The sequence below is a fragment of the Hordeum vulgare genome, chromosome 2H, assembly GCF_904849725.1.
Source record: "Hordeum vulgare subsp. vulgare chromosome 2H, MorexV3_pseudomolecules_assembly, whole genome shotgun sequence".
In the NCBI taxonomy this organism is placed as follows: Eukaryota; Viridiplantae; Streptophyta; class Magnoliopsida; order Poales; family Poaceae; genus Hordeum; species Hordeum vulgare.
Window position 1 is genome coordinate 623,883,488 of NC_058519.1, and position 17,889 is coordinate 623,901,376.

Below are 17,889 nucleotides of genomic sequence, written 5' to 3' on the forward strand. Positions count from 1 at the left end.
GCTTGTTTTCCTCTAAAATGGGAAAATTAGCCCATTTAGCTCAAAAAAGACATAATTAGGTAATTTAGCTCCAACAAGAGGAGAAGAAGAGAAGAAATAGGCAAAATGAAAAGAAAGAAGAAGAAGAAGAAGAGGAGGAGGAGAAGGCCAAGGACCTTCTATCCTTCTCCTCCCCCTCCTTCTCCTCCTCCTCCTTCTTGATTTCTTTTTCTTCTCCTCCTCCTCCTCTTTCTTCTCCTCTTTCATATTATCCTTGCTTTAGTTAACCCAACAATGACATAATTAGCCCATTTAGCTCCAAAATACCATAATAAGCACAAAATGGCATAAGAACCTTGGTTAGCTCATTAATATTATATACTTAGCTTGTTTTCCTCTAAAATGGGATAATTAGCCCATTTAGCTCAAAAAAGACATAATTAGGTAATTTAGCTCCAACAAGAGGAGAAGAGGAGAAGAAATAGGCAAAATGAAAATAAAGAAGAAGAAGAAGAAGAAGAAGAAGAGAAGGAGAAGGAGGAGGAGGAGAAGGCCAAGGACCTTCTATACTTCTCCTCCTCCTCCTCCTTCTTCTTGATTTCTTCTTCTTCTCCTCCTTCTCCTCTTTCTTCTCCTCTTTCATATTATCCTTGCTTTAATTAACCCAACAATGACATAATTAGCCCATTTAGCTCCAAGATACCATAATAAGCTCAAAATGGCATAAGAACCTTGGTTAGCTCATTAATATTATATACTTAGCTTGTTTTCCTCTAAAATGGGATAGTTAGCCCATTTAGCTCAAAAAAGACATAATTAGGTAATTTAGCTCCAACAAGAGGAGAAGAGGAGAAGAAATAGGCAAAATGAAACGAAAGAAGAAGAAGAAGAAGAAGAAGAAGAAGAGAAGGAGAAGGAGGAGGAGGAGGAGGAGGAGGAGGAGAACTTGGCCTTCTCCTCCTCCTCCTCCTCCTCCTTCTTCTTGATTTCTTTTTCTTCTCCTCCTCCTCCTATTTCTTCTCCTCTTTCATATTATCCTTGCTTTGATTAACCCAACAATGACATAATTAGCCCATTTAGCTCCAAAAGGCCATAATAACCTCAAAATGGCATAAGAACCTTGGTTAGCTCATGAATATTATATACTTAGCTTGTTTTCCTCTAAAATGGGATAATTAGCCCATTTAGCTCAAAAAATACATAATTAGGTAATTTAGCTCCAACAGGAGGAGAAGAGGGGAAGAAATAGGCAAAATGAAAAGAAAGAAGAAGAAGAAGAGAAGAAGAAGAAGAGAAGAAGGAGAAGGAGGAGGAGGAGGAGGAGAAGGCCAAGGACCTTCTATCCTTCTCCTCCTCCTCCTCCTTCTTCTTGATTTCTTTTTCTTCTCTTCCTCCTCCTCTTTCTTATCCGCTTTCATATTATCATTGCTTTAATTAACCCAACAATGACGTAATTAGCCCATTTAGCTCCAAAATGCCATAATAACCTCAAAATGGCATAAGAACCTTGGTTAGCTCATGAATATTATATACTTAGCTTGTTTTCCTATAAAATGGGATAATTAGCCCATTTAGCTCAAAAAGACATAATTAGGTAATTTAGCTCCAACAAGAGGAGAAGAGGAGAAGAAATAGGCAAAATGAAAAGAAAGAAGAAGAAGAAGAGAAGAAGAAGAAGAGAAGGAGAAGGAGGAAGAGGAGGAGGAGGAGGAGAAGGCCAAGGACCTTCTAGTCCTTCTCCTCCTCCTCCTTCTCCTCCTTCTTGATTTCTTCTTCTTCTCCTCCTCCTCCTCTTTCTTCTCCTCTTTCATATTATCCTTGCTTTAATTAACCCAACAATGACATAATTATCCCATTTAGCTCCAAAATGCAATAATAACCTCAAAATGGTATAAGAACCTTGGTTAGCTCATGAATATTATATACTTAGCTTGTTTTCCTCTAAAATGGGATAATTAGCCCATTTAGCTCAAAAAGGACATAATTAGGTAATTTAGCTCCAACAAGAGGAGAAGAGGAGAAGAAATAGGCAACATGAAAAGAAAGAAGAAGAAGAAGAAGAGGAGAAGAAGAAGAGAAGAAGGAGAAGGAGGGGGAGGAGGAGGAGGAGAAGGCCAAGGACCTTCTAGTCTTTCTCCTCCTTCTACTTGATTTCTTCTTCTTCTCCTCCTCCTCCTCTTTCTTCTCCTCTTTCATATTATCCTTGCTTTAATTAACCCAACTATGACATAATTAGCCCATTTAGCTCCAAAATGCCATAATAGCCTCAAAATGGCATAAGAACCTTGGTTAGCTCATGAATATTATATACTTAGCTTGTTTTCTTCTAAAATGGGATAATTAGCCCATTTAGCTCAAAAAAGACATAATTAGGTAATTTAGCTCCAACAAATGATATATAGTTCACCATACATATACTTAGCTTGTTTTCCGCTAAAAATGACATAATTAGGTGAAAAACATTATATTTTGTTCTTCTTCTAACTTTCTTATTCACATTTTTGCAGATTAGATATACTACATGCATGGAAGCTGGCATTCATGGAGTTGAACAATGTCGATGGATGAACTTTATATGTATATCATCTAGTTTTCATTTGAGTTGATGAACAATGTCGAACTATATGTATATGTATATGTGGATAAACAGTGCAATACTTGGTGTGTTGGTTCTTTGGATATATGGGGATGTACATTGGTGAATCATATATGTGTGGTGAATTATATATATGTGTTGGCAAGTATATGTGTGGTGAACTATATATCATATATGTGTGATGAATTATATAAATGTGTTGTCAAATATATATATATATATATATATATATATATATCACTAATTTCTGGCGCATAAAAACAGAGTCAGATTCTCCGAGAAAACCACCTGCAAAAACTCTGCCACGATTCCTTGTCTAATAATAAAGGCATTGGGATGAAGCGGTAAGTGGCACACATGACCTACCATCCGCGGGAATCTACTAACCACAAGGGCGTTAAGAGAACTCTTACTGGACTGGAAAGGGCTAGTGCACGTCGAATTTTAGAACATGTTACCTGAGAGTGCTTATGGCTCACCTTCCTGCTTCCTATATTTTCCCGGATTCCACTGATAAGAAGCGCCCTCTTGCGGGAGAAAGTCGCCCATCATATCTATAGTATAGAAGAAGACCCCCAATCCTGCGGTGCCATCCACGTCGCGCGCTTGATTCCTTTCTGTTCAAAACCATATCATTTCTTTGCCTATTAGACTACCAATTATCTCTCTCTCTCTCTCTCTCTATATATATATATATATGTGTGTGTGTGTGTGTGTGTGTGCTGTGTAATAATATAAAACAAAAAAACAGGAACTATATGGGCTCTTTGCCGTCTGCCAGCTGATGGCAAAGACCTGTGCCATCAGCTGGCAGACGGCAAAGGTGCCACATGGCACCCAGCTATGCATCCTGGGGTGTCTATGTAGTCTCTTTGCCGTCAGCCTCCAGGATGGGCAGACGACAAAGAAGAGGGAACAGAGGAGGGGGGAGGAGGAGGCAGACGACAAAGAGTGGAGAGAGGGGGGAGGGGAGGAGCCGGCAGACGGCAAAGATGGACGGGGAGGCAGACGGCAAAGATGGAGGGGGAGGGGAGGGGAGGGGAGGAGAAGGCAGACGACAAAGATGGACGGGGAGGCAGACGACAAAGATGGAGGGGGAGGCAGACGGCAAAGCCTCCGTTAACCCCTAACGGAGGCAACGCGTGTCGGCTGCCGTCTCGAGCACTTTGCCGACTGCTCCTAAGGAAAGATGACGGCAAAGAGCTTTGTCGCCCGCTTTGCGTGGGCAGACGGCAAAGAAGTTCCTATGCCGTCGTAGGCTGACGCAGAAATTTTGCCGGCCGTGAGAATCTTTGCCGTCTGTGATATTGTCTTTGCCGTCCGGGATATTGTCTTTGCCGTCTATGATGGCAGACGGCAAAGAAGCTGATTCCTGTAGTGCTAGTTCAAATCTATGTATTAAAACGTATTTTAATGTACGTCCATTCGAACGATATTAAAAAAAATGAAACATTTTAAAGAGTTGCATGTGATTTAATTAAAAGAGAATATGATACACTACCAAGAGAAAGGATGACATAAACATCCTGCGATCCACTTTTGTTCTGATTGGTGCTATCAATTGGGACTAGATATCATCCCGCAAAAAAAAAAATTGGGACTAGATGTCCATCTCTAATGTCGGTTTGTATCATCAACCGAAGCTAAAGATGTCACTATATATAGTGCTTCGTCCAGCCCGAGTCCAAGAGTTCTCCTTTCTCTGTTTTCTCCTTTCTCTCCTCTTGTCTCTTCCCCTTGCTCGAGTTCATCCTTCATTTTTGCAAAGATTTGTCAAGATTTAAGGCACCCCATCTATCCAAGTGTTCACAAAGGTTAGCAACTTTGTCTTTTCATCTCTCATTGCTAGATTAGCTCGTGCAATGCTCTATAAGTACAGTGATTTGTGGGTTTTAGTTTGGGAGTAATTATGTGGGAGTTTATTTCAGTTATATGCAATATGAGCTTAAATTAACTTCTTACTTTGTATATGTGTAGGTGTGGTTTACTTAGGGCCTTTCCATCCCCGCCCTAACCACCGTTGATCGTCTGTACCGTCCCGTCGTCGGCACCACCTTGATGAGCCTCCTGTTCTTATCATTTTTATAAAAAAATTCTTATTTGTATGATTTAGATAGTTACTTTTATAAATTTTTTACTTGTATGATTGTTTGTTATACATAGTGTCATGGTTTTGATATCCGTGTCCGTCGGCCTTCGTTTGATTTATGATTCGAATGTGATATATTTTTTTTTATAAATATTTGTTGCATTTCTTGTTTTGTGACAATCATGTCCATCAAGTTTACATAGATATTTTTATCCGAAGGAAATGCTCAGCGCGCGACACGTTGTGACGGCTGAGAACACGTCAAATGGCAACGCGTGAGAGCGATGGTTGTGAGGTTTTTGAAGGAGTGATCGCTGAGACGCACCTGAAGGAGTATTTGCTAACTAGTTTCTCTCCGTGCAAACTGCAAAGCGTTGCAGGTGCGTACTCGTTCAATGAAAACGAATCGTGCAAAAATAACCGACGTATGAAAGAATTTGATTGGATGAGAAAAAGAGGAAAAACAATCCGTCTCTTAATATTAGGTGGAGATTTGGCAAAAAAATTAACTTTTCCAGAATTATGAGCATCGTGATGCTTGTTCTTTTAGAATGTTTTCATTTTTTAATACTTTCCTTTTTTGTCAACTTTTGGTGACGTGGCAGCTAACTTTTTTAAGGGTTCATGGCGGCTAAGAGCATCTCTAGCAGACTCCGTATAATCGTCGGAACTGTAAAATTCCGACGATTATATGGTTTTGGGTTTTTTTTGTGCCACACTAGATACTGTAAACGCGACCTCGCCTATAAATTTTTTGCGGTGGCCCGTAAAACACGACCCCTTGGCCTTATATCCGCGGGTTCAGCCGCTGGATGCGGGTCGAAACCCTATCCCTCCGTTGCCGCGAAAAGTCCCCATACCTCACCGTCGGCGTCTAGATCCGCCGCCGCGCGCCTTCATTCCGCCGGCTAGCCGCTCCATTCCCCGTCTAAGATGGCCAACTCCGGCGTCCGTGGCAACGACGACCCCGGGAGGGCTCGTCGCGTCAGATCCGACACTGCTGATACACGCAATGGGGCCTGACGCCGTCGTCGTCGCTCCTCCGTCGCGAGGCAGAGGAGTACGACCGCGCGCGTGGCCGCCTCTTCTCCGACAGCTCCTCCGAGGTGTCGAGCTCGCGCTCCTCCACCCCCCCCCCCGGTGAAGAGGGAGCTAGAGGAGGTCTCGTCGGTGAAGATGGAGCCGGAGGCCGAGGCGGGGCCGGAGCTACGTGTCGGGGGCGTCGTCGGACAACCTTTTGCCCGCGCTGCTGGCGCGGAGTGCACGGGAGGCGGAAGAGGACCGACAGCGTCGTCAGAGGGAGGAGGAGATGAACATCGTGCTCTACGAGCAGGGTGTCGCGTCGGCCCTCGCCATCGGCCAAAAGGTGAAGAAGTGGCGACGTGAAGCCACTGCGCAGGAGCGCATCTACGCCGAGCTCTCCCCGACGAGGAGGACGACTGAGCGCTGCCGCATCTACTACCACACGAGTTCCGATGAGCTCAATTTTACATAGTTTGGTATGATAGTTAGTAGCTGCGGTGAGCTTCGGTAGGTTAGCTTACCTCTACCCCCATGCAGTAAGTGATAAACTTTGAATGTAGTATGTATGATCATGTACTACTAAGTAATGAACTCTGAATGACTGTGGTTACAATTTCGCCCGCGGATGCTTTTTTTCTTCAAATTATGTAGTTTCATATACGGGGTCTGTTCTGCAGCGCAAGATTCCGCCCCGTAAAATCCTGCTTCATCAAACTGTAAACGGTTTTTACAAGTCACAAAAATGAGGGGTCTGCTAGAGATGCTCTAACTAGGTACCCGTTAGGAATCTTTCCACTCCACCTAACCTGTTCCAGCATTTCCGACTCCGCAGAGTCGTTGGAGTTTAATTTTAACCACTGTGTGATAAATGAACTGCATGATGTTCTGCTCCGTCATTTTGACTCCATGAAGCCCATGTAGTTCGGCGCCGCTCCATCCGCTGTGTCCATTCCGGGAATGCACTTGAGAAGCGGAAAGGGTCCGAACAGGGTCTAGGTAATGCCTCAGCACCTCCACCTCCACCTGCGGTGCCCACATTTTCACAACCAGCCCAACCAGAAGGGTTGTCCACTTGTCGATGCCATCAGATCTTCCAAATTCGTTCGCTGTTGCAAGTTGGCAGTCCAACTTGCATTCCAAGTAAACGTTTTGAGACATGAGAAGGCCCGGTCCATGGAAGCCCAGCAGGCCGAGCCCAGCGGCTCGTCAGTCCGCTTCCGCTGCCGTATATATCCACACGCCCCCATCCTTCCTTGTGATCTGGCCATCTCTCCGCTCTTCTACTACCCTTGCTTCTTCCTAACCCCCTCTCTCGTCTGGTGTGAGCGAGCGAGGCGGCGAGCGCCAGGGAATGGAGGCGAGGAGGGAGATCGCCAAGCGGGCGCGCACCGCCGCCACGGTGAGAGCACCGCCTACCACCTACCCCCCACCCCCACCCCACCCCCTCCCTCTCTCCCGTGCTTGTTCGATTCGTGTTCCCGAGCGCGTCCGCGGATTTGGGGTGCGTCGGCGCGTGTCTCGCTCGCCGCGAGCAGTTTTTGAGCGAGGGATTCGGGGCCGCGTGTTTTTGTTTGGCCTGGGGAGATTTTGATTTCGACACCCGGCCTCGGCATTTTGGGCGGAGCGTGTGATGGGGAGCTGAGCATTCGAGTCGAATCGGGGATGGGGTTTCCTGTTCGCGTTCGAAATTCGACACTGATCGAACCTGATCTGATGGAATGTGTCGTATGTGCCCCGTTGGTTTGCGATTTCCGCTCCAACGTTTTCTTCCCTAGTTGATGACGAACTACCCGTCGGTTTTTGGAGTTTAATTCGAGTTTCTACCGTGTTTGTGCAGAGCAACGACGACGACGACACCGGGAGCCAGGGGAGCGCGGGAGGGGCGGCGGCCGCGTCCTCCGGGGTCGCCGTGAGCACCGGCGTCGCGGAGATGGATGGGGAGGAGTTGGCCGTCGTGGCGGCGGCGGAGCCTCAGGTGGTGGGCTCTGCCGAGACGGAGGAGCACGTCCAGCGCATCCTCCTCGCCATCGACAACTTCACCCGCAAGGTGGTCCGCCTCTCCTCCTCCTCCGTCGGTCCCGCCTTGATCGGCCCCTGATGGCCTGGTCGGAGACATGAACGATTGGCGGGTGGCGTTGAATTGCAGGTGTCGGAGATGCTGGATTCCGGACGCGCCATGTTCAAGGACCTTGCCGCCGACTTCGAGGACCGCCTCTGCACGTGAGCAACTAGCCGCAGCAAGCACCATCACGCCGTCGTGCTTCGCTCCTGGGCTGCCCATCACCTGCTTGTTGTATTGCCTTCCCAGGATCCACAAGGAGAGGGTGGAGAAGTGGGAGGAGGAGATCCGGGAGCTGCGCGCCCGCGACGCCGCCAACGAACGGACCCGCGCCGTCCTTCACAACGCCCAGCTCCAGCTCTTCCACATCCGCGAGTAGCCAGTCGAGTTCAATCTGCTTCGATCAGCTAGCTGTTCCACACATCTTCAGCAAAGGCAAGACATCCAACAGCCTATCTGCACTGCATGCAACAGCAGCAGCTCCCTGTTTCTTCTGCATGCTCTCTAGTATACCGTTCTGAACTTATCAGCACATCAACATTAACGAGTCCAGTTTGATGTAGTACTACTAATACTGTATGAATCTGCCACCAACAGTGAGTTGCCACATATGAATCTTAACATGAATGCATTGCACTTTAGTTGAATATATACACCCGTATGTGCACACGACGATGTTTCTTGAGTAACTCTTTTATGTTTGCAATGCGTTTCGCCTGTTCCAGTGCATGGTGGAACCTTGATCTGTGATGCTTTCTTGTCGTACCGTGTCAGCACATTCTCAACATTTCTACATTTCTCAATCTGAGAACATAAATCATGTGACTAGTTGATTTTGTTATGTTTGATATGTTCTTTGAGGAAGTTATGTTTGTATTGATGAGTGATGATATAACGAGATACAAGGGAGGTACCTTATTGCAGAAAACTACTAATACTGTATGCTCGTATGAATCTGCCACCAATAATGAGTTGCCACTACTGAATCTGTTGTTCTGGACATGAATGCCTTGCACTTTAGTTGAATACACACCTGTCTTGCTCTCTGTGCACACGACGAACGTTGAGTCCGTAGTCTGTTTCTTCAGGAACTCTTTCATGTTTGTGATGCATTTCGCCTGTTCCAATGCATGTTGGGACCTTGATCTGTGATGCTTTCCTGTCGAACCGTATCAGCACATTCTAAACATTTCTACATGTCTCAATCTGGGAACATAAATCATGTGACTAGTTGATTTTGTTATGTTTGATATGTTCTTTGAGGAAGTTATGTTTGTATTGATGAGTGATGATATAACGAGATACAAGGGAGGTACCTTATTGCAGAAAACTACTAATACTGTATGCTCGTATGAATCTGCCACCAATAATGAGTTGCCACTACTGAATCTGTTGTTCTGGACATGAATGCCTTGCACTTTAGTTGAATACACACCTGTCTTGCTCTCTGTGCACACGACGAACGTTGAGTCCGTAGTCTGTTTCTTCAGGAACTCTTTCATGTTTGTGATGCATTTCGCCTGTTCCAATGCATGTTGGGACCTTGATCTGTGATGCTTTCCTGTCGAACCGTATCAGCACATTCTAAACATTTCTACATGTCTCAATCTGGGAACATAAATCATGTGACTAGTTGATTTTGTTATGTTTGATATGTTCTTTGAGGAAGTTATGTTTGTATTGATGAGTGATGATATAACGAGATACAAGGGAGGTACCTTATTGCAGAAAACTACTAATACTGTATGCTCGTATGAATCTGCCACCAATAATGAGTTGCCACTACTGAATCTGTTGTTCTGGACATGAATGCCTTGCACTTTAGTTGAATACACACCTGTCTTGCTCTCTGTGCACACGACGAACGTTGAGTCCGTAGTCTGTTTCTTCAGGAACTCTTTCATGTTTGTGATGCATTTCGCCTGTTCCAATGCATGTTGGGACCTTGATCTGTGATGCTTTCCTGTCGAACCGTATCAGCACATTCTAAACATTTCTACATGTCTCAATCTGGGAACATAAATCATGTGACTAGTTGTCAGACAGTGGGACTTTGTTATGTTTGATTTTTTCTTTTGATGGAGTTATGTTTGGTATTGATGAGTGATGATATTGATATACTCCGTACAAGGAATGGAACTAGTATCTTATTGCAGAAAAAAATTGTTTCATGAAATGTAGATTCCTCAATAACCTGTAGAAGTGCCGGTCTCTTGTTCGAAAGGGCTGTTTCCAAAAAAAATTATCACTGTCATTTCCACTGAAGTCCACAAGAATCTGTAGTGTAACATTACAAATGTAAAATATAATCACTCTAGCTCTAGGAGAATAATACCACATGATACCAATACTATTGTTTTACGCAATTAAATATCTGAGTCATTTGTGTCGTATGCAAAAAAATATCTAAAATTGTAAACAATATCAGTACCAATACCACTGTTCAAAGCCTGATGAAGCACTTGTTCAAAGCCTTCTTCATTGAATAAAATGTATTGCAATTAAACACTGTATTGCACTTGTTCTATCTAGTGCTCCACTTATTTTTCTCTCTGTTCAACTTCAGAAATGACTGGAAAAAAGGAGCAGCCATACCATCTGAGGTCATTTAGCTGCACAAAGCCTTTCTAGCTCTTGATCAGGTGTTGCTATAAGTACATCTAGCTCTTGATCAATCCTTTCTAGCTGTGTCTTCCGTCGAAATCCACTGGTTGCAACGGTAGACCTGAAGGGAACCCCAGATTTTGATTTGATGTTGAGTGGCAATTCTGAAGGACCTGTATTTAGGGAAATGACTCAACAGGTTATTCCATAGTTGTTTTCGTCAGATTCATACTAGAACTATCATAAAGCCTCGGCAACATGAGAAGAAAGTTCAGCAGTAGGTGTGAATATCGTGGGTTCCTTGGGAGATGATTTGTGGATCCCCGTATTTTCTTCCTTAAATTTGGAACTATAGGGCAAAGATATTATGACAATGTCTTGCCAGACCCACTTTCACAGGACCATATGCCATAGCCTAAGAAAGTTTCACCGGCCAGTTGAGGAAAGCACATTTAGCATAAATGGACATAACTCGTATTACATGCATGGGCGTAAGAATTCAGTAAGTATGCATGGACTAAGATACTGACTACTGAGTAAGGAAAAGAAAATTGTGTCTACCTGAATATGTGATGGTTGAGGAAACCCAAAGTCTCTCAATGCACCTAGAAGAACTTCATTGCCACAGCCACTCTCCTTGAAAGTTCTACCACTGAAAAATCCACCATCAGAAGGGTACTTTCGCCTTCTGCTTCCGATCCTTTCTATGAGACGTACCATGCAACTTTACATCAAACTTCGGGGCCAGAAGTAGCCTCTTCATCAGGAAAACCTGAATCATCATCGCCTTTGTATTTGCCTCAGGACAGAATTCAGAGAACGCACGGCCCTGGTCCCTCTCATCCCTAGAGTTACCATTCGGTTTTGCATGGCTCGCTGGGTCTAAGGCAAACTTCCTTCTTCCAAAATTGCTTCCCTCTTCATCAGAATCAGCAGAAGATGGCTTGTTAGAGCAACTCTAGCAGACCATGTATAATCACGACCTGCAATGCAGTTCGATGAAGTGGGTTTTAGCGGGACGAAAAGTTGCGCTGCAGAACAAAACCCGCATAATGAAACTGCATAATTTGAAAAATAAACATTCACGGGCATGTTCAAAACCACAGTCATGACCATACAACACTACATTCATGATCATACAACACTACATTCAGTACTAGAGAGGGGCATCATCTACTGAAGCTCATCGGAGCTCATCAGAGATACTACCTATACTACCGCACTACGTAAAATGAAGCTCACCGGAGTCGAGCTTGTGCAGTAGTAGATATCCTACATTCAGTCGTCGTCCTCGTCGGAGGAGAGCTCGACGTAGATGCGCTTCTGCGCAGTAGCTTCGTGGCGCCACTCCTCCACCTTGTGGCCGAAGGCGATGGCCGACGCGACATCCTGCTCGTAGAGCACGGTGTCGATCTCCTCCTCCCTCCGACGGCGCTGCTGGTCCTCTTCCGCCTCTCGTGCACTCCGCGCAAGCAGCACTCCGTCGGAGGGAGGAAATCCTCCGGTCCGACGACGGCCCCGGCACGTCGCTTCGCCACCGCCTAGGTCTCCGGCTCCATCTTCACCGACGGGAGCTCTTCGAGCTCCCTCTTCACCGGTGGGACGGAGGAGGACGAGCGGGAGATCGACACCTCGATTGAGCTGCTGTCGGAGAAGAGGCGGCCGCGCGCGCGGTCGTACTCCTCTGTCTCGCGACGGAGGAGCGACGGCGGCGGCGTCAGGCCCCAGCGCGTGTACCGGCGGGCGACGCACTTACGGGCAGCGTCGGATCTGACGCGACGAGCCCTCTCGGGGTCGTCGTTCCTACGGCTACCGGAGCTGGCCATGCGCGGCGGTGGATTGGAGCGGCTACGCGGCGTAATGGAGGCGCGCGACGGCGGATTGGAGGCGTCAGCAGTGAGGTGGGGGGGCTTTGCGCGGCGGCGGAGCGATAGGGTTTCGATCCGCATCCAGCGGTCGAACCAGCAGTTATACCGGTCGAGCGGTCGCGTTTACGGGCCACCGTAAAAAAATTCCAGGTCGGGCCGCGTTTGCAGTGTGTGCTCTGGCAGGAAAATGAGTCCAAACCATATAGTCGCCGGATTTTTTACGGACCGGCCGTTTTGCGGGGTCTGCTAGAGTTTCTCTTACGCCAGGCGATGCTTCCTCCCTCTTGAACTGGGCTGTTGATCTCCTAGCTAAAGCTTGCACTTTCCATGCCTTCGGTCTTACAAAGCTTTGGAGGTAGAGCGGTCGGCGGTGATCCTCCAGAGGACCGCTGCCCCACACGATGACGCTCTTCCCGGTGCTCCGCCCAATGAGACGGTACGACAATGTTTAAATGTAAGTTTGGTTTTCAAATCACAGAAGATATCAACAAAGGCCACAGTAGACAATGTTTAAGTGACTTATAATCCTGCCTGACTAGCTGATGACTAGGATGGTTGCAAATCAGATGAGATGCTCAATTCACAGCTTGTGCTTCAGGTGACACGGGGGAGAACAACCCCATCATCCTCTTTGTCCCGACGAAACTTTGCAATCACAAGACTTCTGCCCAACTATTTGTTTATACAAACCTCTCAGTCTTTCAGAATTCAACCGGACATCAAAACAACATACATCATTGAAATACAAAAACATCCCACGTCGGCTTGACGCGGCTTCAAGCGTTTCCGGAAGTACCATTTTATTGAAGAAACTCTCCAGTGACATCTTGTCCTTACATCTCTATGAAACCACAGTGCTCTACTACTTTCTAGCTTTAACAGCTTAAATTAACAACAGGAAATTAAACAAAGTCACGGTTTCACTAGCATTAACTTTTCCACTTCACTGCACAGTGGTCCTCGGATTGCTCACCCGAACAATGTCCGGCTCCGGTTCCGTTCCAGCCGAGCCTCCCTCTGTCAATATTGAAACAGAAGCGCAGTTTGAGATACCACACTCATAAGATGGGGGGAAATAGGAAACAGCGATCTAGCATATGTAGAGAACCGATCAGTATTATTTTTGTACAGGGAAAATCATTGTTTAAAAGCAAACATTGGATAAACATTAGTTCAGAATATAATTCAGGTAACCTGAAATCTACTTGAATGAAAGGTATGTCTCATTGGATAAACATTAGTTCAGAATATAGTTCAGCTAACCTGAAATCTACTCTGTATTTGAATAAAAGTTATGTCATGCAGGCTTGCTAAGTAACCCAGAAATTTCCATGGAAACCTCATTGAAATGCCAATATGACTCTGGTCTTATTTATATCCTTATCCAGAGAAACACTTTATGTGTTGAGATCTGATCAAATATGCTAAAGATGTATGAGAGGAATGTAAGGTACTGTGTATTCCTAGATGTTTTGTTAAATATAGTAAGACATCGCATAGATGGACTAGGGGTGAGAGCTTCTCTATACAAGTGTCACCACTGTAAGTGCCTGCCTTAAAGTCAAAGGGGGGACAAGTCAGCAAGGTAAAACATTAATAGTAAATGAATATGCTATTTGCCCTTCTACAATTTCAAGTTAGGGACCACAAGATGACTAAAGATTCAGATCACCAATCTAAAGAATTTAGACTTTATAGGTGCCCATGCTAATGGATTTCATATTTAAGGAACTGTAAACCTTCTATTAATGTGGTAGTTACTTCCATGGAAAAGAAGCAATGATAAAACCAAATGAACAATAAACCACATTTACCATGTCTTTTTTTATGAACATCTTATACAACGAAGAAATTTGATTAGCAACATCAAGGAGTGAAGGAAATTAACAGATCGGTAACACAGTTGGAAGACTAGTCACAACGGCAAAGGGAGGCTCTGGTGGTCCTTGACAGGCCTCATGCAGGCAACCAAGCACACCCTTACAAATTCTCAATAGGGCATTCAAAGGTTCCCAAGGATAGACTTCTACAGGATAACACTTCTACTTGGTTCATCCTGCCTGGAGGCTTGTTTCTGTAACCCAGAAGAGACCATATGCACATAACTGGACTAGAGTGATGGAGCGAAGTTGGTGACTGAGAACAGAATATAAGCACATTCCGAAGGATAGTCTTCTACGGGATAATACTGTATACTAGCTCACTAAGGAAGTATCAAAAGCATGCCTGTACTTATAGTTATGAACTCAGTAAGTCAGTAGGTTGCAGCTTGCATTTCATTGGCAATTTGACATTCCATGCCACAGTGACCTTTCTATATGCGGGTGTTAACGCTACTGCCTATGCACTTGCTACTTACTCGCAATAAACATGACTTGTATACAGAATCGATCATGTTAGTTAGAGCAAAGTATTCTGCAAGAAAATAGTTTCTTGGATGTCACTGAGTATTAACAGCACATAGTCACTGATTTTGGCGCAAAAAGTCATGTTCATACTGTACCAAAAGTGCTTAAAGCAGTTGGGCAAACAGAAAATTTAACAAATGAGGTGCATTAATTTTTGCTTCAAAAGGTTATACTTGAAGAACTATGCTCTAGGTGCACTACAGACAAGTTTCAGTTTCAAGTTTGGCACTTGCTGTCGGACATGAGCTGCAGATCCCCTTGAACAAATATCGGCAGGTGCACAAGACAAACACATGCTACTAGCTAAGATAAACAGATGCGCGCATCAATTTGAATATTGAACAGGCTAAGAGAGGGGTTGGGAGAACAAAAGGAGGCGAACCTCTCTCTTCTTGCACTCCTTGTAGTCGTCAAACTTCTGCTGGCACTTGCTCTTGTCCTGGTTGGTCTCCAGACCTGGGGGCACGGCACATCATCGGAGATTTCACCACACACGCACGAAATTGTTGAGAAATCATGGCCAGAGAGAGAGAGAGAGAGAGAGATGGGGGTGATTGGATTGGAAATTTAGGATTGGGGGCGGTGGATGCGTACACTTGAGGGAGGCGGTGTACTGGGGGAAGCAGGAGGAGTCGGCGATCCGGGCCGCACTGGGGTACGGCGGGGTCGACGTCGCCTGGATGGACGCGCGGTGGGTGGGGGACGCCGGCGCCGGCGCCGCCGCCGCATGAGCCGCCGCCATGATGCCGCGTCTTCTTCTTCCTCCGCTCCGCTCTCTTCTTGGGCTTCGCGTTGGCCTCCTGCTTTCCTTTTCTTTCTTACTTTCTGTGCACGGCTTCATTCACATGGACGCAGTTAGCTACTCATATGCAAGTGTTGGGCCGTTTAAGCGGGCCTTTTTGCTAGATAAAGGGCCCAAACTGCAGCATTCCTTGAACATGTAGAAACCCCTCAAAAACAAAAAATGAACATGTAGCAAAAAAAATCGACTAAAACACGTGGCAATTCTTCTACAAAGACGTGGCAATTCTTTTTGCTACACGAATGTCACATGATTCCTCTCATATAAATGAAAAAAGGGGTCGTCGTGTTTGGAGGTGGCTGATGGTTGCTGCCCTTGGTTGTGGCATCATCTCGTGGGACAAGGCGGATTGCTTGGAGCATGTGGAGAGGTATGAGGATGGCAGACTTGGTGGTCTCTCTCGACATTGAGGATGAGTGCAGGGGCGGAGCCGGGATTCGAACATTAGGGGGGCAAAAATGATAATAATTGTTTAATGGAAACAATAGAAGTATTTATCCTTAGAAGTAGCATTCATATGACTGTGCGGCAATATATATTTGATAAGACCAACAAGATACATCTTTATTGTTTAATATTAGCTTTAGCATGTACGTAAGATAGATTTATATTTTTGGTAGATATCCTCTATAACACTAAGCTCTTTAGTTTTAAAGAGCCCACATTCAACTAAGATTTTTAATTAAAACTGGGTCACTAGATTTTGATTGGGTCACCGGTTTTTACAAATCAATCGATAACAATCGGCATATAAAAATATATCAATCCCATGGGCCCTCTCGGAACCTAGAAAAAAGAATCGCAAACATGCGTTGCCGTAACACAAATATATTACATACAACCATCGATGTAGAATTTTTTCCACATAAGTACAAGTTGATTAGCAAATAACCTACAATCACACCCCAAAGAATTCTTTTGGATTTGTTTCTTCAGATTTCTTTTTCATTTCCTTTCTTTGGTTTATTTGGTTTTTTCGTTTCTCATTCTACATTTTTTTGTACATATCAAGAACATTTTAATATTTTTCCAATACAAATTTAATATATATATATATATATATTCAACATTTTTTATACACATTTTAAACAGTTTTCCAAATGCTTGATTAACATTTTTTAAATAGAAATTTCATATTTTTTAATACATGGTCGACATTTTTTGTATATTCATCTTTAGCATTTTCCAAATGATTGATTAATATTTTTTAAATACAATATTTACATTATTTGAATACATGGTGAATATTTTTCCAATACACACTTTTAAAACATTTTTAAATACTTAATTAACATTTCTTAAGTACAATATTAACATTTTTCCACACATGGTCAACATGTTTTCTATACATATTTCACATTATTTAAATGCCTTATTCATATTTTTTGCATACTTGTTCAAACAAATCAAATGCTTAATTAAAGTATTTTTCAAAAAAGAAGATTAACATTTTTAATACATTGTAAATGCTTTTTTCTATGTAAATTTAATATTTATTAAATGTTTGATTAACACTTTTCACATTATTTTTCAACACTTTTCAAATGCTTGATTAACATCCTTTTTAAATACAATATTAAAAACATGAATACATGCCGACATTTTTCTATACACGTTTAACATTTTTCAAATGCTTGATTAACATGCTTTTTAAATACAATATTAAAAACATGAATACATGCCGATATTTTTCCTATACACGTTTAACATTTTTCAAATGCTTGATTAACAACTTTCGCATAATTGTTCAACATTTTTTCAAATGCGTAATTAACACTGTTTTAAATAGAAGATTATCATTTTTTCAATACATTATCAACATTTTTTCTATACACCTTTAGCTTTTTTTCAAATGCATGATTAACATTTTTTATATATTTGTTTTACATTTATTTAAATGCTTGATTAAGGACTCAATCATATGGATGCAGAAAGTACAAGATTTCCAATCCTAGCGGGAAAAGGAGGAAAGCTGATACTCAATTTAAAATGAGTAAACATAATTTCATACTCGATCTCATGGATCTCTGTAAAATTGTGTGGATAGTCGTATTGCGTTTGATTTTGGTTTTCCTTTTCTTTTGGTTGTGGGAGGCCTAAGTCCCGGTCTTCGCATTTAAGCTCTTTACATGTATGTACAATTACAACTCAAATTAGGTCGGATCTTTTTAGAGGCATTTGGGGTAGCATCACGACCACAAGAAAGCATCCAAACCAAAAGAAGAATCTAACTACAATACCATATAAGTATTCTCCAACGTCACCAGAACTACCAACAACAAAAGGATCATAGCTATCATAGTGACAGTAAAAGAAGGGAAAACCCCCTTAAGGATGTTGAGGAACCAGGACAACCATCGTCCTCTCAAAGGGGAAGAAAAGAAGCAGAACATCACCCATCATTTTTAAGCCACTAATTCTCAGGACCCCCATGTCTTTGGCCTTGCGACGGTTTGTAAAC

The 17,889-nt window shown here is 43.7% G+C and overlaps 2 protein-coding genes and 1 pseudogene across 2 annotated transcripts; 1 reads left to right on the forward strand and 2 right to left on the reverse strand.

Moving 5' to 3' along the window:
- The first annotated feature begins 6,958 nt into the window (after positions 1-6,958).
- LOC123427997 lies at positions 6,959-8,397 on the forward strand. Its single transcript, XM_045112140.1, has 4 exons — positions 6,959-7,086; positions 7,525-7,734; positions 7,834-7,907; positions 7,996-8,397. The coding sequence occupies exons 1-4, from the start codon at positions 7,039-7,041 to the stop codon at positions 8,123-8,125; spliced, it is 462 nt and encodes a 153-aa protein (XP_044968075.1). The 5' UTR covers positions 6,959-7,038; the 3' UTR covers positions 8,126-8,397.
- Positions 8,398-9,365: 968 nt separating this feature from the next.
- On the reverse strand, positions 9,366-12,841 carry LOC123428813 (annotated as a pseudogene).
- Positions 12,842-13,001: 160 nt separating this feature from the next.
- Positions 13,002-15,482, reverse strand: LOC123427998 (cytochrome c oxidase-assembly factor COX23, mitochondrial). The gene is made up of 3 exons (XM_045112141.1): positions 15,221-15,482; positions 15,009-15,082; positions 13,002-13,235 (listed from the first exon to the last, which is right to left on the reverse strand). Exons 1-3 carry the CDS (start codon positions 15,465-15,467, stop codon positions 13,188-13,190), a joined length of 369 nt encoding a protein of 122 aa, XP_044968076.1. The 5' UTR covers positions 15,468-15,482; the 3' UTR covers positions 13,002-13,187.
- Positions 15,483-17,889: the final 2,407 nt, after the last annotated feature.